The 26,746-nt window shown below is 45.6% G+C and overlaps 1 protein-coding gene and 1 long non-coding RNA gene across 4 annotated transcripts in view; both read right to left on the bottom strand.

Annotated features, from left to right (window-relative positions):
• The window catches only part of NXPH4 (neurexophilin 4), a 76,420-nt gene extending 56,781 nt beyond the window's left edge, over positions 1-19,639 (bottom strand). Inside the window, exons 1-2 of one of the 2 annotated variants that reach the window (XR_014165702.1) lie at positions 18,609-19,639; positions 113-825 (exon numbers count right to left, since the gene is read on the bottom strand). Coding sequence is in view for 1 of the 2 variants with exons in the window: in XM_081900772.1 (XP_081756898.1) it covers positions 18,609-18,662 (54 nt within the window). In the remaining variant the exon portion in view is untranslated. Of the gene's footprint in view, positions 1-112; positions 826-18,608 lie in introns of those variants that run through there. The other variant, XM_081900772.1, reaches the window with a different exon arrangement.
• LOC309364069 lies at positions 13,275-17,671 on the bottom strand. 2 transcript variants are annotated; one of them, XR_014165716.1, is made up of 3 exons: positions 17,415-17,671; positions 16,016-16,154; positions 13,275-13,680 (listed from the first exon to the last, which is right to left on the bottom strand). It is a non-coding gene; the product is annotated as an uncharacterized lncRNA (long non-coding RNA). The 2 variants fall into 2 exon arrangements; XR_014165717.1 differs by having other exon boundaries at positions 16,016-16,165; positions 17,432-17,671.
• Positions 19,640-26,746: the final 7,107 nt, after the last annotated feature.

The following is a 26,746-nucleotide window of genomic DNA, read 5'->3' as shown; positions in this document are numbered from 1 at the left end:
ACCATAGGTTCCCAGGGAGTGCTGCAACAACTTTAAAATGCAGTATTAAAACAGTTATTTTTTTTAAAAAAATACAATCAAGGTCATAGGGTGGGCCCTACATATGTACATATGCATATATAAAGCTGAGGTAGAGATGTGCATCTTCAACATACAACAAAAACTACATAAGGAAGACACATTCCCACCCTCACAAAATTCAAAAGACCTTTATTAAAGCAGACATGCACAATGACCTAGTGGAGCATAGACTTTCTGTGACTGTGATATAGATGTAGATACGTGTGTGTGTGTGAGAGAGAGAGAGAGAGAGTGAGTGTGTGTGTGTGTGTATATATATATATGGCAGATGTTCTTCTGCCCTTCAGGGGAGCGAAAGAAATTAAAAAGTATTTGTCCACTGTGAGTGCTAACTGTGTGAGTTCAGCTGCCTGCGACCAGCACTGAAGGAGGGATTAGAGATAAAGAGACAGCCGGTCCACCATGGGACAGTTCCCCCTCCCCCCAAACCCCTAAGAGCTGAAGCAGCAGCTTTTATAGCATCCCCACAACAGGCCCTGGGAGGAAGAAGGGGGAAATTAATTCCAATCCTAGAGTGAGCCTTGGCGGCTCTTAATAGCCGAGATTGCAGTCCCGGTGCTCATTTGCCGAATGGCTTTTCGCCCGGCGATCCGGGGGTTGATTATTTCTTTAGCATCAATCCAGTCGGGCGCGGAGAAAAGTTTTCATCTTCTCGGGGCCATTTAGCCTTGGCAGCAGAGGAGGAATGCTGAACAGGGGAAGCGATTCGGCTGGGGTGGGGAGAGGAAAGGGCTTTTTGATCACCTACAAAGAAAAGAGACACGAACCATTTGTTCCCGGGGTCTCGCGCCAACGCTGGCGACCTTTAAAAACCTGTGTCGACGACACATGAGGATTTGCTAAGGAGGGATAATATTTTGCCTTGAATGCTCATTTGTAGCAGATTATGGTGATGGGAGTGAAAGGCGGGAGTGAAATGGCAATGCAATCGTTGCAGGAGTTGGAAGGACTTCAGAGGCCGTCTATCTCAGCCCTTTGCCACAAAGCTGGATCAGCTAACGCAGATATCATTCTCTGCAATCCACACCAGCAGCACACACTCAGGAACTATGTACCAATGTCCTTAGAGAGGAAACAGCCTAGGATGGCTCATGTAAGTAAGCCAAGCTGTGTGTAACAGGGGAAGGCAAATGCACATCTTGCTTCACCACAGAGCAGCCAGTGTCTTTTCATTCTTTAGTCCCACAGCTCTAGTAAGCTGACATATACACCATAATTCAAAGCACATTTTTCACCCAAGGAATCCCAGGAACTATAGTTTTTAATGGTGCTGGGAATCGTAGTTCTGTGAGGGGTAAACTACAGTTCCCAGGATTCTTTTTGACAGGGAATATGCTTTAAATGTATGGTGGATACACAGCCCAGGTTTCTGCTGATGAACATTTTGCTTTCAGCTTAAGTAAAATCAGTTGACTCTGAGGTGGGTTCCTGTCATCCTGAACACTGGACACTCCCTCACCAACAAACACTGCAGCAATAGTCTTCCGTCCAAGGGATCCAGTATAGAAAGCCTTACAAGTGAGAGCCAGTATTGTGTGATGGCTAGCATTAGACTTAAGAGAGGAAAAACTGGGTTATATACATGCCACAAAAGTTTCTAAATGATTTGGGGTCAGTCACCATCTTCCAGTTTAACCTACTTCCCGGGGTTGTTGTGTGAATATAATAGGGGAATCGTGTACAGTACTTCACCCTGAGTTCCCTAAAGCAAGGGTGGGCTAAGAATGTAAAATAAATAAATAACTGGGTTCAAAAGCAGAATTCAGGGACACTTTGGAGAGGAGTGTTCAATATGATACTGTTGACTCTTCCTAGTTTAGTCCTCCAGTTAAACGCAGACATATATTAGGACCTGGGTGTGATAGCCAGCCTGCAGCTTGAGTGTCACCACTCTCTCCCATAGAGGGGTCCCATAGGCCTGGCACACTTGGGGGCCCACAGAGCTACAGTCCCGCTTGTCTCTCCTGTTCTGCATTACAGCCTTCTTTCTGGCTCAGCAGACTAACACGAATGGCTCAGAGGAGAGGGGTTTGCATGTCTACTTTCATAATCAGTTAGCTTGCATGCCATTCTTCCACCAGAAACCATGTGCAACATCTTACGACGTCAGAAACATTTACATAATATAGCACTGTTTCCAAATAATTCACAAACAACATTTAAATACTTATGCAAACATTAACCAGAGCAACACTTTGAGCCTGTTGCACACTTGCAAAAAAATATTGGCCATTGTTAGCTTGGGGGATATCTTCCTCAACTGTGGGGGGTTTGCGGGGGAGAGGTAAAGCAGTCTTGCCCCTAACCAACACTCCACTTCTGAATTTCTTGGCATTTAAGTTAGCACTTCACAAAAGAGGCACCAACCTTCCCACAATCTTTAAATCCAGCTGACTCTGACTACACAAACATCCCAATTCTCTCCTGCATTAACCAGTGTCCATGTGCAATACGGAAGGCTCAAATAGTTTTGAGCATTGTTTTTGGGAAACCCTCAGAAATACTAGCCTGGCTGATATTATGAATCCATGGCAGAGGTAGGACTTGAACTCTGCTCTCTTGGAAAGAAGTCTAAGACCCACTTTATAGAGGCTCCTGTGGCAGCATGGAATATCCCTGCCTCCGCAGTTACTCCCTCTACAAGTTTTGGACATCTTTGACCATGAAGTTTTGCTTTACGGCATTTGTGTAACAGAGAAGAAATACACTTCCCAAGGGAGTGTGGGCATCGTCTCTCTGTTACAAAGCAAAAGCAAAACAACCATATTAATGTTCCTGGAATGATGTGGGAGAAACCACAGAAGCCAATGCAATTCTGGGCTGCATCAATAGGAGTATAGCATCTACATCAAGGGAAGTAATAGTGCCACTGTATTCTGCTCTGGTCAGACCTCACCTGGAGTACTGTGTCCAGTTCTGGGCACCACAGTTCAAGAAGGACACTGACAAACTGGAACGTGTCCAGAGGAGGGCAACCAAAATGCTCAAAGGCCTGGAAACAATGCCTTATGAGGAACGGCTAAGGGAGCTGGGCATGTTTAGCCTGGAGAAGAGGAGGTTAAGGGGTGATATGATAGCCATGTTCAAATATATAAAAGGATGTCACATAGAGGAGGGAGAAAGGTTGTTTTCTGCTGCTCCAGAGAAGCGGACACGGAGCAATAGATCCAAACTACAAGAAAGAAGATTCCACCTAAACATTAGGAAGAACTTCCTGACAGTAAGAGCTGTTTGACAGTGGAATTTGCTGCCAAGGAGTGTGGTGGAGTCTCCTTCTTTGGAGGTCTCTAAGCAGAGACTTGACAACCATATGTCAGGAGTGCTCTGATGGTGTTTCCTGCTTGGCAGGGGGTTGGACTCGATGGCCCTTGCGGTCTCTTCCAACTCTATGATTCTATGATCAGCAACCATCTCGCTCCAGGTACAGAGAAAGGAGCTCTAAACCCTCATCTGCACAGCCGCACTTCTGAATAAGACAAGCTCTCATATGAACTTCCAGTGAATGCAAACGCAAAGAGCCCCCCGCCCTCCATGGACACTCTGCTTACTGGCCATAACATCCTCTGTGTCTGTCAATCTCCTCCCACACCTCCTGATAACCTAGCTCTGACGGTGCCCCTCAGTTCTGACCCCCAGCCTCCCTGTTTATACTGATTCTTGCAATGCTCTCAAATATAATCAACCGCAAAGGGGGGGGGGGGACGGCAAAGGGAGAATATTTCATTCTTATTAAAAAGCAAGTGGCATTTGTCAGGAGAAGTCGGATTCTGCCCCAGTCTAGCCCCAGCTTCCCAGCCGCTGGTTCGTTTCTATTCCAGATGGATGTGCTGCGTCCTGCGATATGCGCAGCGCTTGTCTCGGGGTGGCAGACGGGGTCGTGTGCCTCCTTATTGAATTGCTCGCAGCCAAGGGTTTAAAGGCCGCAGCAGGGGGAGTGTTATTAAAAGGGAGGGAAATGAGTCATATTGGAAAGCTTCAATCTGAATTACAGTGTGTTTGTTCGGCAATATATTAGCTCTGGAGATGGCTGGAAAGAGACCAGCCAGCACTCCGGTCTCTTGGAGACAGCTTTTCAATCATGCATAGTTCCTAACATTAGCACCTCGGCTACTGCTGTAAGATGCAGGAATCCAGGCAGTATGCAACACTCAGAAAATAAATTTAATATCGATTAAGAGCACTTCAGAAATAATTATTAGTTAGAGTTATAGTTCCTCCTGTACCCAGGACTGCTATACACTCTGCCCACAAGCACACTTGGTCCAAATTTAGCACCAAGGAAACAGATTCTGCAAATGGAATAAATTATGCAAATTAGAGCATTTTTGCTCTCATTTGAATAATACATTCCATTTCTGTTTTCCATGAGAGGGGGCAATGAGCTCTGCAGCACTCACCACCTCTATTCTGTGGGAAGTCTCTTTAAACCCCTAACTCAATGTGTGAGATTTCCCCCAGTGGCACAATGGGTTAGTGCTTCTGTTAACCACAAAGCTGGGGGTCCAAGCCCACCTAGGGATGGCTGTGGGGCTGGACTAGATGACCTTTCCAACTCAACAATTCTATGATTTTTACCTCATATGAACTAGAAATGTTTAGCCCTGAGTGCTAGAAACTTGCTTTACTTTTTAAAGAGATTTCGCACAATGCTGAATTCTGCAAGAGATACCAAATTCGCTGCTTGCAGGGTGCATTCGGCGTTTCATGGAGCGGGCCCAGCCTTCCTCCACCTGCGGTTCATTCTCCATATCTCCTTCAGGCTCACAATAAGCTTGTTAAGCCACGATGATTCCAGTGTAGTAAGTGGGGGGGGGCAGTAAATGAGGCATTTTCAGACAGCACTGAATCTACTTCTTGCACCTCCTGAGACTGTAACACTTACCATTGGCTAGAATGCACATGAGACTTAACAATGGCTCCCTTCGGGGACTTCCAGATGTGGGCTTAACGTCTCGATTTGATTGTTCTGATCTGCTTTTGCATGTGGGCAATTGGTATGCAAGTGTCCACACATTTTTCATAACCATTCTGCTGTATCCCATCTGTACCAGTGAGCAGTGCTTGGTGGAATGTTCTTAGGATGTATTTTCTGGTCCTGCACCCCCGTCTTCCTCTACCTTTTCCCATTCTAGGCATGCAAGCAGGTATTTTTGTACCTTTACACATTTAAATAATAACACCCCCCCCCCAATCTGATGACATTTTTAAAAAATCAAAAAATGGTGCTGAGGCCTTGCAGTTTTTAACACAGAGGTCTTCCATGTTATTAGTTTTTTTAAAACAAAAAGAGCTCCACTGTATGTACAGTATTGGCATTACATTAGCTGAAGTGATTCCCCACATGTACTGTGTGGAGATCTTGTAGTAGTAATAATAGTAATAATAATAATTTCTCAAATTCAGATGTGCCTTTGGCATGCAGGAGTTGGTGGAAACAGGCATTGTTTGGGCCACCAGAAGCAAAATGGCTTTGGTTGTGCTCAGTTGAGCAGCAAGCTGAAATAAGGGTGTTGCAGTACAGATCACTAAGCACTTATCTTTAGGCCATGTTAGGAAGTAGGTTAAATCTACTCAGACACACCCCACCCCTGAATTACTTCCCCCCCCCCTCTCCCAGTTAAGGAGATGCAATTTCTGAGAGAGGGGCAATGGTTTGTGGGGACCTGTACCAGGCAGAAGGCAAAAATCAGAGAGATGGGGAAGCTTCGGAGCTGGAAAGTGGAGCACAGGATGGGTCAGAAGAGGAGGAGAAAAAGGCAGGTCAGGCAAGGGAAGGTGCTTCTCCACCCTTTCCTGCACCACTCTCCCAGAACGAGGAGGGAATTGAAACGGGATGCACAGAGAAAGTTTCCATACAGGCACAGTCTCCAGCTGCATGCACACAGCCCCTCGGAGGAAAGTGCATACGCTGGTGGAGAGGGAATGGTCCCCTGTTGCTGCAACTACTACACAGAATGCGGACCTGAGAATAGCTGCCTAGCCTTTAGATTGGGGTGTGTAGATATCCAGAGATGTAGAAGTGACTGTGCTATCTTTGACAAGAAATATTTAACTATCTGCCATATATACTCTTTGTCTGAGAAGTGCCCTTGACAGTTGTGTATGGCAATAGCAACAATAGCTAGAATTCAGGGAAGCAGGTGGCGCTGTGGTCTAAACCAGTGTTTTTCAACCACTGTTCCGCGGCACACTAGTGTGCCGTGAGATGTTGCCTGGTGTGCCGTGGGAAAAATTGAAAAATTCGAAAGATTTAAAAATAAAGTATTTTATAATTTTTCATATTTCTGTTTACTTACTATTTCATAATAAAGTAATTATAAAATACTTTCTTTGTGTTTATTTGATTCCTATTCAAGAGAATTACTTTATATATAGTCAATATAGGCACAAAGTTATTTTTTTTAACATTTTCTAATGGTGGTGTGCCTCGTGATTTTTTTCATGAAACAAGTGTGCCTTTGCCCCAAAAAGTTTGAAAAACACTGGTCTAAACGACTGAGCATCTTGAGTTTGCCGATCAGAAGGTCGATGGTTCAAATCCACGCAAAGAGGTGAGCTCCCGTTGCTCTGCCCTAGCTTCTGCCAACCTAGCACTTTGAAAGCATACCAGTGCATGTAGATAGATAGGCACCACTGGGGCGGGAAGGTAAACGGTGTTTCCGTGCGCTCTGTCTTCCGCCACGGTGTCCTGTTGCGCCAGAAGCGGTTTAGTCCTGCTGGCCACAGAAAGCTGTCTGTGGACAAATGCCGGCTCCCTTGGCTTGAAAGTGAGATGAGCATCGTAACCACATAGCTGCCTTTGACTGGACTTAACCATCCAGAGGTCCTTTACCTTACCTTTTACTTTTAGACAGAATTCAAATAAGAGTGACATTTACATACTCAAACCTTACCCAGACAGAACAGATGTAGTCCCAAACTGGGGGAGCCTAAGCCAGACAACTTGGTTCTCTGGCCTCTTGACAAACCCAGTCTTATAAAAATCCCTTGCTGTGATTTTGCCCCAGGGTTGTTGTTGTTTTGCACCCTGCAGGGGGAGTCAGAAGGTTGATCATGGTCTACAAGTCAGTTTCTAGAGGGCCACCTTGCAATGAGTCCTAGATTAGCTGGACCTTGATCCAATCCATCTATCTATCATCTATATCTATCTATCTATCTATCTATCTATCTATCTATCTATCTATCTATCTATCATCTATCATCTATCTATCTATCTATCTATCTATCTATCTATCTCTATCTATCATCTATCTATCTATCTACTACCTATGCACACATTTGAATGGGGGAGGGAGCAGATCATGCAAGGCAGATGCAAGACAACATCTGGTTTACAACATCTGGTTTCAGGGGTTGGTGCTCATGCCAATGTGATTTCTTCTGGCAGCCTTTCAACACCAACACCACCACTCCAGTTATGCAGAACTGGTGGAGGAATTTTGTTGTTGTTGGCACTGATTTGTCCTGAGAGACAAAACTGTTGGAGAGTTACAGCTCCTGCTGTGGGTGTAGAGAACAATATGGGAGAAACATATTTCATTGCCGGTGAGACAGCTGAAGGTGTCAAGTTTCACTCTTACAGATGCACCATGGTGTTTCTTCTCTCTGCGCTTCTCCCAGTGGTCATTTCTCCTCTGGTCACTGCTGGGGATACATGACCTGAATGTCTGTCTCCAGGCACTGCAGTCATCTACAAGGGATTGTCACAAGGCGGCACTGATGTTGCCAGCCCTCATCACATTTGCAAACGTCTTTGTAACACAGAGTTGGTCTGCCAACAGTCCTGGTACCTGAAGTCCTTTTGGATCCTGCCATTTTCCATTCTGTGTACATGACCAGGCCATCACTGAGAGAGAAATGTGCGAACATGCTGGCAAAGTGGGCTTGGAAGAGCACATCTTTGTTTGAGACTCTGTCCTGCCGTGTGATGCCCAAAATCTTCCTGAGGCATTGAAGTGTCACTCCTGGTGGGTGTAAGTTGCCCGTGTCTCACTTTCATAAAGCAGCATGCTGAACACACAAGCTTGGTAGACCTTCATCTTGGTATTTGGTTGTTAGCATCACATTTTCCCCACCACCACCCCTTTCAATTCCTTGGGTTGCCCAGGCAAGCATATGGGACAAGGGGAATGGATGACAGTCTGGGAGGGCGTAGAGCAGGGGTAGGCAACCTAAGACCCATGGGCTGGATGCGGCCCAATCACCTCCTCAATCTGGCCCGCAGACAGTCCAGGAATCAGCGTGTTTTTACATAAGTAGAATGTGTGCTTTTATTTAAAATGCATCTCTGGGTTATTTGTGGGGCATAGGAATTTGTTCATTTCCCCCAAAAAATATAGTCTGGCTCGCCACATGGTCTGAAGGACGGTGGACCGGCCCACAGCTAAAAAAGGTTGCTGACCCCTGGAGTAGAGCAATGCCAGGGAAAATCATATGGGTGTGCCGTGAGAGCTGAGAGGCTTGCTCCACTGGGGATATCGGGTGAACCCCAGCTGTGCCAGGATGCGCTGTATTAAATGCTGGGAGCTGATGGAATATACCAGTTCTATGGAAGTAATATGAGGTAGGAACATAAAACAGTGGGAGGCCTTCTTTATATAGCTTTAAAGGTGGGGTGGGTCCCCACCCCCCAGGAACACAGTCTCTTGGGCAAAGTGATCGGGGTGACATATGGGTGGAGAATGGAGCCAAATTACAAAGTGAAAGATTACTGCTCAACAGTAGTGAAACCTGCAATCAGCTGAGCAGAATCTAGAGGGTGGGGAGAGATCACATGGCAGGAAGTGCTGCACAACTGCACAGGGATTGCAGATCAATAGCAAGTAAAGAGCAGTCTAGGGAGAATAGGCTGGACCTGATGGGAGGAGGTGGGTATGGATCTAGAGGTTTGGCAGGCCAGATTAGGCCTGATGACTCTCCCTGCTCTACGAGAACAGAAGGCATCTCTTAAGTAATAAGGCATGAGATAGTCATATTTTAACATTTAATCAATACAGGGCAGAGAAGGGAGGTGGATTCCCTAGATTTCCAAATTGTTCCCAGGATTTCTTCCTGGTATTGCTGGGGCCTGTTTCTCCAAATCCTGCACAATGGAAACTCAAGATTTTTAGCTCAGAATCAATTGCATTATGGATTACCATTCAAACATTTTCAAATTAGTTTGTTTTGCATGTCTTATTCTGAATCAGCTATCCTTGGAGAAAGGGCAAGATAAAATGTGACCAATTAAAATAGTTTCGGGGGGGGGGATCACATACACACACCCCATACACTCTCCCAGGTGTTGCCAAATGACGTACTGTTTGGGTTCGGTATATGCAGAGAGCAGTATCACTGGAAGCCATGAAGGAACTACACATAAACAGAAGGAGCGAGTTTTTAGAAAGGCACTGTACATCTGAAACACATCTCTCAACAGTCATAAGGGCTAGAAACTTATGCTTGAATATAAAAGAAAATACCAGTAACAAAATTGTAAAACAAAGTAAAAACAGCTGGGATTCTGAGGGGTCCACATTCTGGCTGAAAACTGGCTATGCCAACTACAGCTTGTCCCAATTCTCAACCAGCTTCTTTGAGTTAAAGCTAAAAGGGGGCTAGAATGGAAACTGAGAGGAATAGAAATCAAGAGCTCCCCTTACTGGATGGACACGGAGCATGCAGGTGAAAACGGAAGAGAGGGAAGAAAAGGAAATCCACAGCAGGTTCTCTTCAGCCAGTGACAGCAGCTTCTGTCCACTCGCCCCTTGATAGTCAGACAAAAGGGTGTGCGAGGCTTGCTTAGATCAGTGACCCCTGGATCTCCAATATGGCCTTCTAGGCTTGCACAATGTGCTGTTGTTTTCCCTCGCCCAGTTCCTGGATGCACATACTTGCCTTTCACATTTTTGAATGTGTAATGAGTGAGGGTCTAATGAGACAAAGGGCTTATCCACACTTACCTCTCCTCTGCTCTTTCCAGGCACAGTCCACAATTTAAAGCTCTCTATCCAAACACCCCCCCAAGTTTTTTACCTTCATTTTTTTTGCTCCTGAGCTTTCCCCGCAAAATCCCACTCTTTAAAGCTCAATTGGAGCAAAGTCAACCAGTGGAAAACCAGAATTGGCAGTTGCTCCGATTGAGCTTTAAAGAGCAGGATTTTGCGGGGGAAACTTGGGGCAAAAAAAACAACCACAACAACACTCAGACACAGACCACTAAAGTGCAGACCTCTGTGTGGAAAGAGCAGGGCAAACAGTAAGAGCGCATAAGCCTAAACTGAGGTGGAAAATACAGAAGAATATAGGAGCCAGAACTCCAGGGTTCAGTTTGGAACTATGAGAGTAAATAGGACTGACTAAATAAGGCTAAAAGTGTTAATGCCTCCTGAGACAGGCACATACTCATACAGATGCATTTATTAATGGTTTACATCAGGCTTCCTCAACCTCGGCCCTCCAGATGTTTTTGGCCTACAACTCCCGTGATCCCTAATTAGCAGGACCAGTGGTCAGGGATGCTGGGAATTGTAGTCTCAAAACATCTGGAGGGCTGATGTTCAGGAAGCCTGGTTTACATGCTGCTTGTTCATAATATAAAATGCTTTTATGGCTTTATCTCCAGCTTCCCAACAACTGTGTGGGAGGTAAAGCATTCCCATTTCTATTTTATATACTGAGGCCAACAAAGAGCAACTTGGCCAGACCCGAGTCAGCCACATCCCTTAGGCAGGAGGTCCGTGACCAAGCAAGCTTCTTAAATTCACCCTCCCAGCTCCAGGCCCACCTCTGAGTTCGCCATGTGGATGAAACTAGTTCTATGTGGGCCTGGGCCTTTCTTAAGGAAAAGGCAAAACAAATAGTTAGAGCAGGAATCCCATCACACATTAAAGGATAGAACATGAAGGCTGCCTAGAACTCCATCTGTATGGAAGGTGAGCCAGCACTGATTATGGCATCGCACAGCTTGCTCCATTGGGAGCCTGTCACACACGTGCCATTTCATGTAGCAATCAATCAATCAATCAATCAAACCTTTATTGCATTAGCCATAGCAGGATAAGACAAAATAAAATAAAATAAAATAAAATGCTAAAATGCTAAGCCAGGGATTATGTAGCAGCCATGCAGCGGCCATTTTGTTTCCAGAGGGCCCAAATCAGCCACATCCCTCAGGCATCTTGGCTCTCAGCCTGCTCCCCACTCTTTGAGTCCACAAGCGCGCACTTTTAACTTTTGCTTCTCATTTTCTAAGGTGTTCAAGTGCCCTTCTGAACCTAGCTGCTGCATCCATTAGAAAAAGCTGTTTCCCATGTTACATGATTGCTTCTCTCCCAAAATAAGAACTGTGTTTTGTCTGCTTACCTACCAGTCCCAATTACAATACGGGGGAGCCAGTCAGACAATGAGCTCTTAACAAGGCTGTGGCTAATGAAGAAGTGTGTCCTTGCTAATTAATACTGCTGAGATGGGGAATATTTCTTAGATTTGCTCAGTTCAGAATTGGGCAGGATAACTCCTTCAGTGCTCACCACCAGTCTTATAGACAAGAGCACCAGTTACTACTCCAGCCAGGGTTGCAAGATCAAAGAAAAGCAGGGTTCTGGTGCACTGAATCAGTTTTACTGGAGGAGGAATTTCAGTGTTCCCTTTTTCCATAATATTGCTGTAATAGCGGGAGAAGCAGCCCCTTTCAAAATTATCCCTTCTATACATCTGCTAACAACTTCAAGGCCTCAATAAATTCCCCCTCCAGTTACAATCCAGGCCCATTTCTCTACTGGTTAAAAAATTCCCTTCCCCTCATATCATTATGTCAATCCAGTGTGAACATGAATAGCTCCAAGTTGCTATGTAGCATTGGCTGTGAGTGGTATGAGCCAGAAAGGGGTTAAAGCCAAAGAGGAGGGATTTATTATTTTATCAAAATGAGGCTACGGCAGCTGTTTAAATGCAGGAACATCTGGCACCGCATGACCCTGTGAAACAGCAGGGCCAGACGGGGCTCCAGGCACCCATCAGCTACTTTAAGTGGCTATTGAGCGTAATAAATGGAAAAGAAAACGAAGCCAGCCCTTTCCCCAGGACAGGGCAATGCCGAGCACAGCAAGATAGCAAGCCCAGCAAAAGGACAGGCATTATTTTCTGAGGAGGAGGACACATGCCTTTGTCCTTGGGTCAGAAAAATAATAGGATGTTCATTTTGTGGAACTCCTTTAGAGGCAGACACGTGGTAAACGTGTTGCATTTTGCAATGGTGCCTCTACATCATGGGTAGGCAAACTAAGGCCTGGGGGGGGGCAGATCCAGCCCAATCGCCTTCTAAATCCGGCCCGCAGATGGTTCGGGAATCAGCATGTTTTTACATGAGTAGAATGTGTCGTTTTATTTAAAATGCATCTCTGGGTTATTTGTGGGGCAAAGGAATTTGTTCATTCCCCCCCAAAAAAATCTAGTCTGCCCCCCCTCAAGGTCTGAGGGACAGTTGCTGACCCCTGCTCTCCGTTATTAGAACCATTTTCATATGCACTAAATGCACCCTACTGAAGCAAACTGAGTGGAAAAACCAAAGTAGAGGTTTGTTCTGCACCCCATTTTCTGATCTCTTGGCTCTGAACTAAATCCCATTTCCTCTGTAAGTCCTGAGGTCGTCTGCCTCCTGCTGCGACCATCAGCCCCTCCCCGCCCCTAGCCTCCAAAGAGCTGAGGCAGTATATGAGCGGAACATAGGGAAGAACTCAGTGCTCTTTTCCTTAAAAAGTTTTGACTCACCATTTTATAGTTCAAATCGGGGGAAATAAATACAGTACATGGATAAAAGTACAAAGATTCACAAAATGTTTAGGGGTATGCATTTCCCTGCGTCCCCCTAGAAAAAAGCCGGAGGAACTACAGGAAACAAAGATGGAATCAGGAAAGGGGAAGGGCAGGGATTCTGCTGTAGCAATTTTCAAATCTCTCCTTTTCAATGTTTTTCCACTGTACATTTTTAAACACCACTGTTAGGTTGATATTTGAGGCTGGATTTCAGAAATCTGCATTGCTATAATAGATAAATATGGCTTTCTGGAATCTGAACCCTCACTTTTAGTTCAGAACAGCCTTCATTCTTCAAAAGCAGCAGAATTGCGGTCCTCATAACAAAGAGACACCTCTCACCACAAAATGTACAAAATTGAGTAGCAATTTCTAAACATTCCAAAATGAGATGAGTGGGGGACACAGGGGCTCTCCAGATGTTGCAGGACTCCAAATCCTATGAGCCTCAGCTACCATAGGCAGTGGTTAGGAATGATGGGAAGCAGAATCCAGTCACAGCTGGAAGGCCACACCTTTGCTTTACATCCCCCAACCCTACCTCCTTGCTACATTTTTGGTGTTCTTCATTCATACACTTCTGGATCATGTTATTTCTAATGTTTTATCCACCCAGTTCCTCTTTTCCTCCAACATACTAGTCCTTGGTAAAGTAAATTCAAAATTCTACTGTCTCTTTTGCAACCACAATGCAAGCACACCAAGCAGATTAGCACTATTCTATTCCATCCTGCAATGTTTGGGGATTTCTTACTTTTTTTTAGCTCAGAGCTGTAGATCCCACTCCTCATAATCTCCCAGCATCTGCTGACAGAAACGTACAAAAGTACAAAACAAGTTAATGGGCAGGGTCCTATTGACCCGGACGGTGCTGAACCACAGGGGGCTGCCATTAATAAGCTTTTTTCAATTTGCTACAGCAAAGTTAGAAATATGTCAAAATACCATGTGCTGGTTAAACACCATAAACAACATTTGGGTAAGAAGTTCAACATCAACTGAACTGTTTTCAAAAAGCAGTATCAACTATCGAAGTCTGACGATTTCCCCACCACCACTTTGTTAAAATAACTTCAGGTTGGTTTGTGGATAATCAGAGTTCCCACCTCAACTTAACAAAATGCTCTGGTTGAAGGCTGATCAGCATGGAAAGGGAACTCTGGGCTGAGAGTCAACAAGATTTTCAGCTGAACCCCCTTGCAGAGCTTGCCATGTGCCAAAATGCTAGCATCTTCAGAGAGACAATGTACATGGGCTTGTTAGCAATTGCCTTGTGGGGCACTCGTGCCCCTTCTGCAAAGGACATCTGTAGGTGATCGACAGAGAGCCTTTCAGCATTAAGCTCTGGTACTGGGCAAAGCCTGGTAATGGATAGGGTACTCATGCCAAGTCGTTCTTTCTCACACCAGGCTTGCACTCAGGTAGAAGAGTACTGGGCTAGATGGATTCACACCATACATTTAAAGCACACAATTAGCCTCAAAGAATCCTGGGAAGTGTAGTTTATTAAGGGTGCTGGGAACTGTAGCTCTGTGAAGGGAAAATTACAGTTCCCTGGATCCTTCAGGGATGAATTATGTGCTTTACATGTGGGTGGAATGTGCTTTAACTGTATGATGTCCACAGTCTGTCGATAGCTGACCTGGTATTAAGCAACATCCTGGGTTCCTTATGGCCAAAGGTTGCATAAAGTTGAATCTGATTCTCTCAGTGATAGAAATAGGTGAGTAAAATTTCACTTAGCTATGCTTTTCAGTCAAAGTCTACTCTGAGGTGGAAGCATCACATTCAACATCCTCAGAGCCACAGATAGGATACTTATATACGTGATTGGCAATTCTGCAAATAAATAAATCTGAAACCCTAAATCTACATTCCAAGCCCACTGAGCAGTCTTGAGTTAGTTATCATCTTGTGAAGATAAAGAGTGACACAATCCCCATGAACACGATCACAGACTTCTTGGAAGATACAAAGGAAGATGAGTAGCACCCCTGACTTTAGGGAAGTCAATTCCCTGTTAGTAGATCAATAGTACCAGATAGCACTCAGACATTATTTTAAGTTAGAGTCTACATCTTGAGGGCTAGCAAACTGCTCCTTTTCTTTTGTTTATTTGAGGGAAACTCCAAAAATGCTACCATGGCAGCTGCAACATTCAGCACTATTATTTTTTGGATTCCACATCATGATCTTAGACTTCCTTGCCTGCTGCTGGGTAGACTGGAAACCAGGAAGCACAGATGGGGCAAGTAAAAACTTCCAGTGGTCTTCAATATCAACCAAATTCTCAGGTGAAAGAATGGCATATTGCTGTGCTCTGCTCTAAGTATTCATTCACAGCAAGGTTTTCATTCTATAGGCAACTGCAAAATCTCATTTGTCTAAATGGTACGGACAACACGGAAAATGTTGGGATAAATTAGAAATGTAGTTGAAGAGGGATGCTGTCTGCCTAAGATGCACTATAACAGGGCCACAAAGGAACTGAATAAAAAATTGAAGTCCACAAAAGCAGCCCCACATTTTAATGGGGCACCTCCACAGTAATAGTGGCGGCTTCCAGCCTGAGAAGTTAATATAGACCAGGCACTGGTGTCTGAATTGTTTCTCATTCCTTAACTTTGCTTGTAATATCTATTTGAAACAACTGATGATCCAGTGAGGTGTAGTTGGGGGGCTGCGGATTTCCCACCCAGATGTTGGGCTTTTTATGAGCTCGCAGTAGTGTTTCTTCTCTCTCTCTCTCTCTCTCTCTCTCTCTCTCTCTCTCTCTCTCTCACACACACACACACACACACACACATATCGCACAAGACCTAGTTTGAGAATCAGGAGAGCATCTCATCTGTACCTTCACTGAATGTTTTTTTCTCTAATGCAGGGCTCAAAAAAACCCCAGTAGCTAAACCTTCTTTCCAAACCCAAAGCACACCTCATTCCTTTGATCTCCCTGCCTTTCACGCCAGCAACAAAAATCGCTGTTATCTGATTAAAACAAAGGTCCCCCCACAGCCTCTTAAAAGCAGTGCTCTCAGGCTGATGGAAAGCTGAGGGTAGCCCCCAAATAATGTTTTCCTCCCCATCTTGCTACATAGAATAAGATAAGCCCAAGAAAGACAAACTAGTTAGATCTAACCTTGCAAAAGTCTGTATGTAGCTCCTTGAGAAAGAAAAGAGGGTGGGGGAGGCGTTTGCATTCATGAAACTGTTGAAAAGTAAAAATTGATTGTCATGAAATCCGATTCTCGCTGGCCTGGTGCTTAATGAGCCTGTTCCTTATTTCTCCCTGCAACATTACAATGCCATAAAAAGAAAAATAAGACACAGGCAGAGAAAAAAATTAAAAATGAAACCAAAGCTCTTAACTCCCCATTTGCAAGCACTAAAAACTGCAATGCCTGTTACCTGAAAAAGAAGAATTATTTCACACACTGCACACCAGCGGATGTGTATGAAGCAGACGGAAGAGAATCAAAATTTTATGATTCTTTTTGAAAGCTATTGTTTGACTGGTCTAAAGAGAAATTGGGAAGTTCTAAAGTTCCAAATCACGAGGGCCAGGTCATTTCTGCTCCCAAAAGTCACTTTAAAAAAAATATGGCAGCATGTTTGGTAGAAGAAAAGAAGCCCAGGGGAATGGAAGTAGGAGAGGGGGAGTCTAAGTTGGAAGGCCTCTGCAATTATTTAATAACACTTTGCTTTAAGTGCTTCTCCACTCAGTTTAAACTGGGCAAATTAGAGGAGCAAGCCTCCAAGTGGAACAGCTAATGGGCCCTGGTTTAACCAATAAGGGGTATACTATATATACTAGGCACAAAGAAACACTTAATGCCACAATCTGTAAGCATGTTGGAGAAACAGAACCAACAGCAACACACTGGCCGTTACATCCCCTTTCATACGTATGTGCAACAGAGAGAATGATGCATTTTATGGAAGACATCTCTTCGGACTGGATTGTAATTCAGAAGATGGGTGTCAAGGTCAGAAGGGCAGGGGGGACAGGGTTTGTGCCTGAACTGGGTTCCAGTTTGATTTTTTCTGAGGGCTTGCACCAAGCAAACAACCATCCTGTCCTCAAGACGAGCAAATTGGAACTAGTGCATCGGATCCTCCGGGGGAAGCGACAGTGGCTCCCGGGGTTCTGCAGTGCTTGTGGCATTTGAGACAAGCTAAATTCGCAAGAGGAACACCCAGTGCAAAAGGTCAAAGCTCTGTCTAAAATTTATCAGTTTAGAACCAGAAGAAGCACCTCAAAAGAGGGGAGCAGGGGAGTTGCCATGTCCTGAGGATTAAAATGTACCTCTTTTCCGAGCCAGTGGAAGTGGGTTCTGAAAAAGTGGTGGAAACCAGTTTTTGTAGATAACGAAATGGAAATAAAACTCTGAATGCTGGGATTGTGGTGGAAGGTCTGGATGGGCTGATCTGCCCTGAGAGCCCCAGATCTTAGCAAATGCTAGGTACGTTTATTCAGCTGTCTAACACTTTGCACAACTCGCAGAACAAGAGTCTGAAATATGTGTGAGCACACACACACACAATTTCCCACCACCTTGCACGAAATCACTATTGTACGGTGTGACCCGGACGTGTAGGTGCCGTCTATTCACGCTTGCATGGTGTTCCCACGTGCAAACCTTGCACACCAACTCCGCACTGATCCACCTGCCTCCGGGAGCCAAGTGGCACTGCACGACCACGTGCGCGCGTTTGTACACACAACGGGTACGTGAGGGCGGGCGCCGGAGCCTCGCTTGTGCCGCGCCTGCGAGCCCGTTCCGTGCGCATTTCAGCCCTATGGGAGTTGAAAGAATGTGCAATATCGTACTGGAATATGACACGAGCGTCCGATGCATGAACGTCTGAGTTCGGGAAGAAAGATCGGCGCTGCCCTCGGCTGGACCGACCACTCGACCTCGGGGTGCCCGCGCGTCACCAAGCCGCCGCTCCTCGCCTTTTTACGAGCCTTGCGAGCGCGCCTTGACCCGGAGTTACACCTAACCGCCCCCGTCGCTGTCTGCGGGCTAAGCGGGAAGAGGATCCGAATTGGCAGCCAGGCTATATTTACACGATTCACGTCTCGCGAGCCGCCTTCCGCGGAGCCGCCAGACGGGCCGTCGCCCCAGAGGAGAGCGGAGGAGGTGTTTTTGCAGCTTGGCAATCTCTTCTCTTCCTCGCCCCACTCCGCCAAAAAACCCAAACCAAACACCCCACACAGGCGCTCCGTGCAGATGTCTTTTTTGTGGGCGGGGGGAGACGAACTTGCTACATAATCTGATTGTGTCCCAAGCTAAGAAATCAGGACGCACACGCAACCCACCCGCCCGCCCAGCTCGCCAATGAATGCATACAGACGACTCCCCGCTGCCCAGAAATCAGCGTCTCCCTTAACTTTCGAGACACGCGTCAAGTCTCTGCTGCTTACATTCCAACGAATTGTAACCCGGAGTCGAGTCAAAGTTGGGGAAACGATGCGGGCGGCGGCCAGAATTAAAGCAATCCCTCCTCGCCATATACACACCACTAGCCTTTTTTGGACCGGGCAGAAATCTCTCCTGGTTCTTTTGGTGCCCCCTTTCCCTTCCCTCGTGCCAAGGGGCAAGTTTGCTTCGGGCACAAGGCTGCCTTCTGGGGCGACGGCAACTTCCCCCGCCCGCGACCCCCTCGCCCGCCCGCCAGCCAGCCAGCCAAGCCGCCCGCGGCTTCTCCCTTCCCCGCTCGCTCCTTACCTTTTGCAAAAGCCACTGGCTAAGGAGCAGATGCACCCAGCTAAGGACCTTCATGTTTCAAGGCAAAAATCTTCCGCCAGCATTGAGAGCGCGGCGGAGAAGGGGGGGGGGTGGGAGAAAGAGAGAGAGAGAGAGAGAGGTGGGTCTGGAGGAGGTGTGGGGAGCTCGAAGAAAGGAAGACCACCAGCAGCAGCAGGCACCCCCCCCCCAAAAAAAAGGGGGAAAACAACAAAATCCTTGCGGTGGGAAGGAGACCGCGAAAGAGCTGTGCGGGAAGGAGGAGCAGCAGGTATCCGGAGCAGCAATCCAAGATGCACTGAGAATTGAGGCGGGGGGGGGGGGGAGAAAGTTGACTCTGCACTTGATCGGAAGGAGGGGAGCGCGCGGAGAAGAGACGGGCGTGAGTTGCATGCGCCCTGCCCAAGATGCTGGCAGGGAAGGGGGCGCTGGCGGCGGCGGGGGGGGGGGGTATGTTGTTCCTTAATTCCCTAGTTCACCAATCCCAGTCCGCCCGCCGCTGATGGGAGAGGGTGTTGCGATTTTTCTTCCTACACCTCTTCCTGGGAGGGAAAGAGTCTGGGGGCAAAAAAAAAAAAATGTGGCCGGGGGGCGGCGGAGAACATGCTGAAGAAGTTAAAATTGTACTTTTCACAGAAGGGAGTAGGGTGGGTTGGTTGGCTGGTTTGAACTTGTGATCTCAAGGGGAAGGAAAACATCAAAGGTTCCCCCCGCCACCCCCGCCCCACACTCGGCAGCATACGCGTAAATCCGTTTACTTCAGTGGGTTCAGATCCACGCGCAAAATCGCAGGGTGCAGGGTGTTAAATCTTCCAGTTTGAACAAGAGATGTTGGGGGGGGGGGCTAAACAGGGGACAGTGTACAATAAGGTTTAATCTGATCTCTCGGATCTGTTTTCAGCCATAGGGATCAGTCTAACTGGGGTTGTATGCAACTATAGGCTACCCTTGCTATTTTACTTTCTATATAGGTAATATTTCAAAAATGTCAGAAGACTGCCTATCTTTTGGCAGGGGTGCTTTTAGCGCCTAGTACATGTTAAATTTTTGAGGATTATTTTTATGAATTTCTCTGAAACGTGATAATAAAGAAAATAATTTCCAGAGGGGTGGGTGTGCCCTAACAAATGTTTTAAGGTGCCTCAAGACCTCTCTGACGAAGAAAATAGTGCCCTCAAGCATGCGCAGAGTTTGTGCCAGGTTATTTTCACTTACCACTAAGAAAGCTTACGCATCTTGGATTTTGGGGAGGGTCTTTCATAGCAGTAGACACTTAGTTCCAGGTGGGCTTGAATCCCATCACCAAGCATTTAATTGTTTCATAGAGAACTGGAGACCCATCCACTTCAAAATCAAAATCCCCTTTATATTCCACAGCCACCCGCACACCTAAAGACAGATGCTGCCCCATCAAGGACAGGATTCCTCCCAGAGGCCCCTCTGCCCTCCAGTTCCTACCCCCGAAGCAAGCTGACTTGAAGAACCTGCCTCTTGTGTATGCAGAGGATGCCCTTATATATTCTAAGGTGTCTGCCGCCTCATATGCGGGCAGTAATTCTTTCATTTCAGCAGAAATACATATTCAAGTGTTATTTTTCTTCTCCCTCTTTCCCCTTGAAGGCTGACAGGGCTCTGCCTGGTGTGTGAGCAGCAGGGGAGCGGGGATGCGGGGAGGGGGGGGAGTGAAGACAGGATCCTACGCAACCCAAACAAGGAAGCAATCAAGCTGCCCTTTTAATGCTGGCACCAGCAGCTGCTTGCCCTTTCACTGGCCACCTGGCTCTTCTGCAGCTGGCACACAGGACCCTCCTCCTGTCCCAGCACCTGCTGGCCGACCTGCCTGGCTTTCTGAAGAGGGTGCTGGGAGAGCTCTTGCCAAATGGGCCCTCTCTCGGAGTGAGGGGTGGCATATCTCCCACCCCACATAGAAGTATCTCAGAACAACTGGGCCTTCCAGGAAGGGTGGCCATGCCAAGGGGCTGGGGCCAGGGAGGGGAAATGCCCAGGAGGTGGGAGACAGCTTTCACAATGCCATGTGTTTCTTTCCCTAAAACACCAGCTTCTGAAATCATGGGATTCTGGGGCCAGTCTCTGTTTTGCCCTCCTCAGAGCACAAGATGAAAGGATGCTCTACAGATGTTGAAGTATGATACCCACAGGGCATCAACTGAATGCTTGCTGGGCTGGATCTAGACACGTCAAAAAAACTTTCAGCAAAACGCGTTGTAAACCTCATAGTGGGAAATTGCGCTGCCGAAAGACGGAACTCCACAGCGCCATCTGGTGCCACAGTGTTATAATGCATTTAAAATTCTTTTCCTTTACTGATGTAACTGAGTCCCTGGCTTAGACCACAATAAAATAGCTAATCATTGATTTAACTGTGGGTGCCGGGGCAAATCTGGTTGGTGTCACTGAGACCCGGATGGAGGAACTGGGAGGAGTTTGCCAGCAGTGTCCTCCTGGGTACTTGGTACATTGCTAGCACTGATTCAAGAGTCAGGAAGGTGGGGAGGTGCCATGGTCTATAGCAGGGATAGCCCAATATGGTGCCTTCTAGATGTTGTTGGCCTCCAGTTCCCATCAGCCCTAACCTGCATGGTCAGTGGGCAGGAATGATGCAAGATGTAATCCAACAATATCGGGAGTGTAACACTTTTGCTGCCCTCACAGGGGTTGCCAATCCTTTTGGGCAAGTGGGCATATCTGAAATTTTGGGAAAGTGCCTAATGATATTGTAGGTGGGCATATGCCCAGACTGGGGGATGTGTAGGGCAGAAATCCTTGCACTGGCCAGATACAGCAGTTTGCTGTGAACCACGGGCTTTTTGATGGTGCCACCCTAGTTGGTATTCTTTCGCCACCTAGCATGTACTCTGTGTTGGTGCCAGGTGAAGATCTTTTTATTTTCTCAGGCCTTTAAAATTATTTAAAAATCTCTTCGCATTTTTAGTGCTGACTGAGAGTCTTGTCTTATTGATTTTATTATAGGCTGCTTGAGGTTTGTTTGTTTAAATGCTGCATTATATATTTTTTTCTTTTCTTGGTTACTGTACAGTATATTAAATATACATTATAAGCCACCCAGATAATCTTTGTATGGGTAGTTTTTAAAATGGTATTCATCTCATCACGGGGCATCACCCTACAGCTTTTGGCCCTGCCCATGGAGGCCGTGTGCCTGCAGCCTTAACTACCATTGGTGCAATTTGTTCAAATCAAAATCACTCCCAAAGTACTTTAAATATGGTGCATTACCTTCCCATACTGTGTTCACTGTCACCACGTGTTTAAGAAAGTTATTCAAATGTCACGGGGTGACATTTAAGTAGTGGGAGGGGGCAGACAACCCTGAATACTTGGGATAACATGTTGTTATTCCTCAGCAGCGTCGGCAACTGTATTTCAGCTTCCTGGTTCTTTACCCTGAGTGACGATGGTTATATAAACACTCCAGCAGGCTGACGTATGAATTAGGTATGCATGCCAAAGGCTCAAATCCCTTTTGCTTACTAAAAGGGAGTGGGATTGGAAGGATCTGTTTGCTGTTGATAACATTGCTTTTGTTTTATTGAGGTACTTAAAGAAACTCACCACAACAGTTGTTCTTAAAATCCACCTTTTTCGCCATTTTTTCGTCAAATGTTTACCAGGAGTGGATCTTTGCATCTTTCTGGTGGGGGGCCCAAGCGTGAGGGAGAAAGGTACAATTTACCGGGGCTTCTTTGTTCCGGGGCAGGGGCCAGACCAGCCTGCAACCCTTTATCACGAGGGCAGAACATGAAGCTGAACTTCAGATCTTGAGAGAGTTGCGAGAGCCAATCGGAACAGAAGCAGCGTTGCAACAGTCTGAAGAGAAAAATGCTGCCCCAGGCTTTTTTCCTAGGACAAGGAGTACATACTTTGTGCAGTTAAGCTAGGACTTGTAGTTAGAGAGACAGAGAAATCATTTGTGTTTTCCTATGCCAAATGCTCTCTCAAAAACCACATTGATAATCAGGGACATTGATCCCAAGAACAGTGGGAACAAGTGCTGATTTACAGGCCGAAAATATATGTCAACAAATGTCCAGTACATGCACATACCTTACTGCCATGTCTGGCTATAAATATAAATCATGAGGTTGAATGTATGCAATGGAATCATGATCTATGTGTGGGAAGGAGCCTGCCTGGCCTCCCCAGTGAAGCTGGGCCCTGCTGAAGAACCTTGATCACAGGCAGTGATATCTTAAGTCATAGAAGCCAACTCCTAGGGGCCAAGAGGTATTTGACGCCCCCCATAAATTATTTGCCCCCCCCCAAAAAAAATGCTGTGCGTGTGCCACATCATGTGATTGATTATGCCGGGCAGGGCTTCCCTCCCCCCCTCAATATTTTTTCTAGTTGGCACCCCTGTCTGAAGTGGCACCTCAGTTCAGATTAAGGGCACCAGTTACATGATGCAAAAAGAAAGAGGACACAGATTTTTATAAAATGTTCACAGGCTAATTAATAAATAATTACTATGTAGAAAGAGATACAATGCAAAGGATATCTACAAAGTAATTAATAATTGGAGTACTGAAGGACATGCAGTGTTACAAATTAAAAAAAATAAGAAACCACAAAAGGAATGGGGGGAAGTCAAAATATACGTATTTGTTAGAAAATGTTGGATTGTATGTTGATTTGTCAAAATATTTCTGAAAGACTGAAAAATAACATTTATTTTAAAAGCAAGAAAGAGATACAATGCAATTCACCCTCCTGGGGAAGATTGTGCCCAGGTGATCTGTGGGCCTCCTCTCTCTGCTGTTCAGGTGCTCCTTTTGATGGCCACCTCCAAGGCTCCCTCTTGGCTCTCACTTTTCAGGGTTCTTCTTTCTATAAACTAAACTTGAACCTTCAAATAGAAAACTGTCCCCTGTAAATGTAGGACACATGGTGGTGGTCCTAATTCAAACTGTGCTCATTCTACAAAGTCCTTTCAAAGCAGTCCCTATGTCCCACTGTTCAATGCATTTTTAAATGCTGTGGTTCATTATGTCCCACCATGCAGTTTCGAATTGCATTCCAGGATACCATCCAGAAATGTGACTTTGGAAGCAGACAGAAGTGTAGATGGTGCCTATGGGGTTTGTTTGGGGTGAGGTGGAAAAACATGTTCAGCATTTGCCACGGGTGTGCTTATATTCTGACATGTGCAAAATGTAGCATTTAATTTAGTCACTTGAGCCTTGGCTTTCCTGTCTGCGCAGATCACCTAACTATTTTGCCTCAGTCTCAAAAACATAAGAATATGTATATGGCTTCTGCTTCAAAGGTGAATTTGTCTGAAGAGTAAAGTATGAAGCACTGAGCTAAGGAAGGGCCATAGCTCAATGAAGGATCTACATGTTTTGGATTCAGAAGGTCCCAGATTCTCCAGCATCTCCAGTTAAGCATAATATAAGAAAAGCCCTGCTGGATCAGCCAAAGGCCCACCCGATCCTGGATCATGTTCTCACAGGTGGTCAACTAGATGCCGATGGGAAGCCAGCAAGCAAAACCCTGCGATTCCCAGCAACCGGTATACACAGGCTTATGCCGACATGGAGGCAGAACATAAGCCAGTGTTACTAGTAGTTATTGATAGCTTTATCTCCCATGGATTTGTCTAATTCTCTTGATATACAGTCCCTGGCTCACACTTTCATGCATGAAAGGGTTAACCTGAGCCCTGAGCTCAAGTTACCAGAATGTGGCTTGGCAGGCACACAGCAGCCTTTGCTCCCCGCTTTCAGTCTTTTTTTTCTTTGTGCTTCCTCAAACAAGCAAGGTTCCATACAGTCAATGGCTCCCAGATGCAAGAAAAACGAAGGAACCTTACTCTCTCCAAAAGGGAGATTTTACAGCCTGCTTCTTTGCTAACCTGAAGATTGCATTATCATTTTGTAAGGAAACCAATTCCTTTTCTTTATGAAGTTATTTGGAACCTTTTTACACCTTTATTTTACTGCCAGCCAATGGAGACTGTGAATAAAACATTCACTTACAGACTGCAACCATTTTAGGTATGTCTAGTTGAAGCATGGTCCTTTTGGACCCAGAAGACGGCAGAACAGGGCAGAACATGTTTATACATGCTCCACTGATGCATGTGGGGGTCAGGAAGGGATCCCCCAAGCGAAATGGTTGCTGCCTGTACTTGTAAAGCTAAGTGTCTACGATTTATTCTAGCCTAAATATTATGTGGGGAACACTTGTTTAAAGGTGGATGAGGACGGATGTAAATCTAACCAAGTTTTAACGTGCTTGGAATAATTGCCATTGTGCTGAACTCCATTCCAACCCTTTCTCTCCAACACCAAGTTGGTGGCCATGACTACATCTTACGGCAACAAATGCTATAGATTATGCACTATGTGAAGAAGTGCTTTATTTTGTCTGCCCTAAATCATCCAACATTCAACTTCTTCGATGTCCCGAAATCATAGTTTTTTGAGAACACTTTTTCCATGCCATGAATAATCTTATGCACCTCTATCATGTCCTCCCATCCAGTTTTTCTAAACTAAAAATCTCTAAATGTTAAAAGTTTAAAAGCAGTGCTGGAAGAGACTTCTGCCTGGGGCCCTGGAAGAACAGCCATTATAAGTAGACAGTACAGACCTAGATGGCCTAATTAGTAGGACACCTTAATAGATGTTTCTTCTGACATTAATATTTATTTATTTATTTATTCAACTAAGTTCTCAAAGCACTTTGCACACAGCACTGCAGCAATCCTTACAATTGTCCTGAGTCAGTATTACTACTCCCTCTAATTTTGAACATAGCTGATTAGCCACAGACAAGACTATAGCCAAGTAAGGCAACCAAGAAACCAGAGGATGGTATGAGCATGCTCAGGTGAATCCTAAGATGTGCATATGTACTCCTTCCTGTCCCCTGAGGGGACAGAAAACAGCTCAATGAGGACTGAGCATGCAGAGTGGACTGGCTACAGAATACTGAGTGTGTGTGTGATGAAAACAGGGTGGGAGGTGATTTATCCTGAAATAAGGCATGGCTGGTTGTCCAGAACAGACCACAAAATTCTCCCCACTATAAGTAACCTTTTGCTGAAGGTCCCGTTTGTTCTCCCTGTATCACAGATGGGTCAGGAGCTGATCTGGGGGGTAGCTTGCTTCAGATTGACTGAGTTAAAATTTGAGCCAGACACTTGTTACCTCATAGCTCATTCACTTGAATCACTAATATTATTATATTTATTTGTTGTTATTTGTCTGAAAGTGATTCACAAAGTAAGAATGGAAATAACAAGAAACATTTAAAACTAAGTATAAAAACAGCAATAAAACAATGACTTAATATATAACAGAAATCCAACCAACCCCAGTAAAAGGCTGAGGTGCAAAAAAGAGGCCACAGGCAGAACTAATTACTCTTCAAATTAAAGGATGAAGGCCTGGGTAAATAAAAAGGGTATTTGCCTGGTCCTTAAAAACAGACATGATAGTGCCAGGCGTGTCTTCCTGTGGAGAGCATTCTGTAAATGGAGGGCCAGTACGGAAAAAGTCTTTCCTCTTGTTGCTGCCCCCGAACCTTCCTCAGAGTGGGCACATGAAGAAGGCCCTCAAATGATGGGCGCAGTGTCCCGGCTGGTTCATCTGGGGAGAGACAGCCCTTGAGATATTGCAGCCCTAAACCACAGAGGGCTTTGTAGTTCAAAATCAGCACTTTTAATTGTGCCTGAAAACTAATTGGCAGTCAGTGGAGTCGTGCCAGAATTGGTGTTATATGCACAGACTGCCTTAACCTGGCTGCTGATTCTACATCAGCTGCACTTCTTGAACTGTTTCCAAAAGCAGCCCCACATTTAAGGGATTGCAGTAATCTAATCAGAGACAACAGAGGTTACGTTATTCTACTATTATGTTATTAGTCTTTTTGAAGTGATCCCAGAGAACTAAATGAGGCAACATATACTATCTCAGGCCCTTAGGTGTCTCAAAGGCAGCCTACCACACTCCCCACACCCCAAATACTGAACCATTTTCAAGGCTTGGACGTGATATTCTTAATCAGGCAAAGGGGTGAACTGTGGCTGCTGCTGGGAAACAAAGATATATAAAGTATTTGTTCTGGAGGGCATT

This window comes from Podarcis melisellensis, assembly GCF_964234715.1.
Source record: "Podarcis melisellensis genome assembly, chromosome: 2".
NCBI lineage: Eukaryota > Metazoa > Chordata > Lepidosauria > Squamata > Lacertidae > Podarcis > Podarcis melisellensis.
The sequence above is the reverse complement of the archived record's forward strand: the minus strand, read 5'-3'. Positions and strand labels throughout refer to the sequence as shown.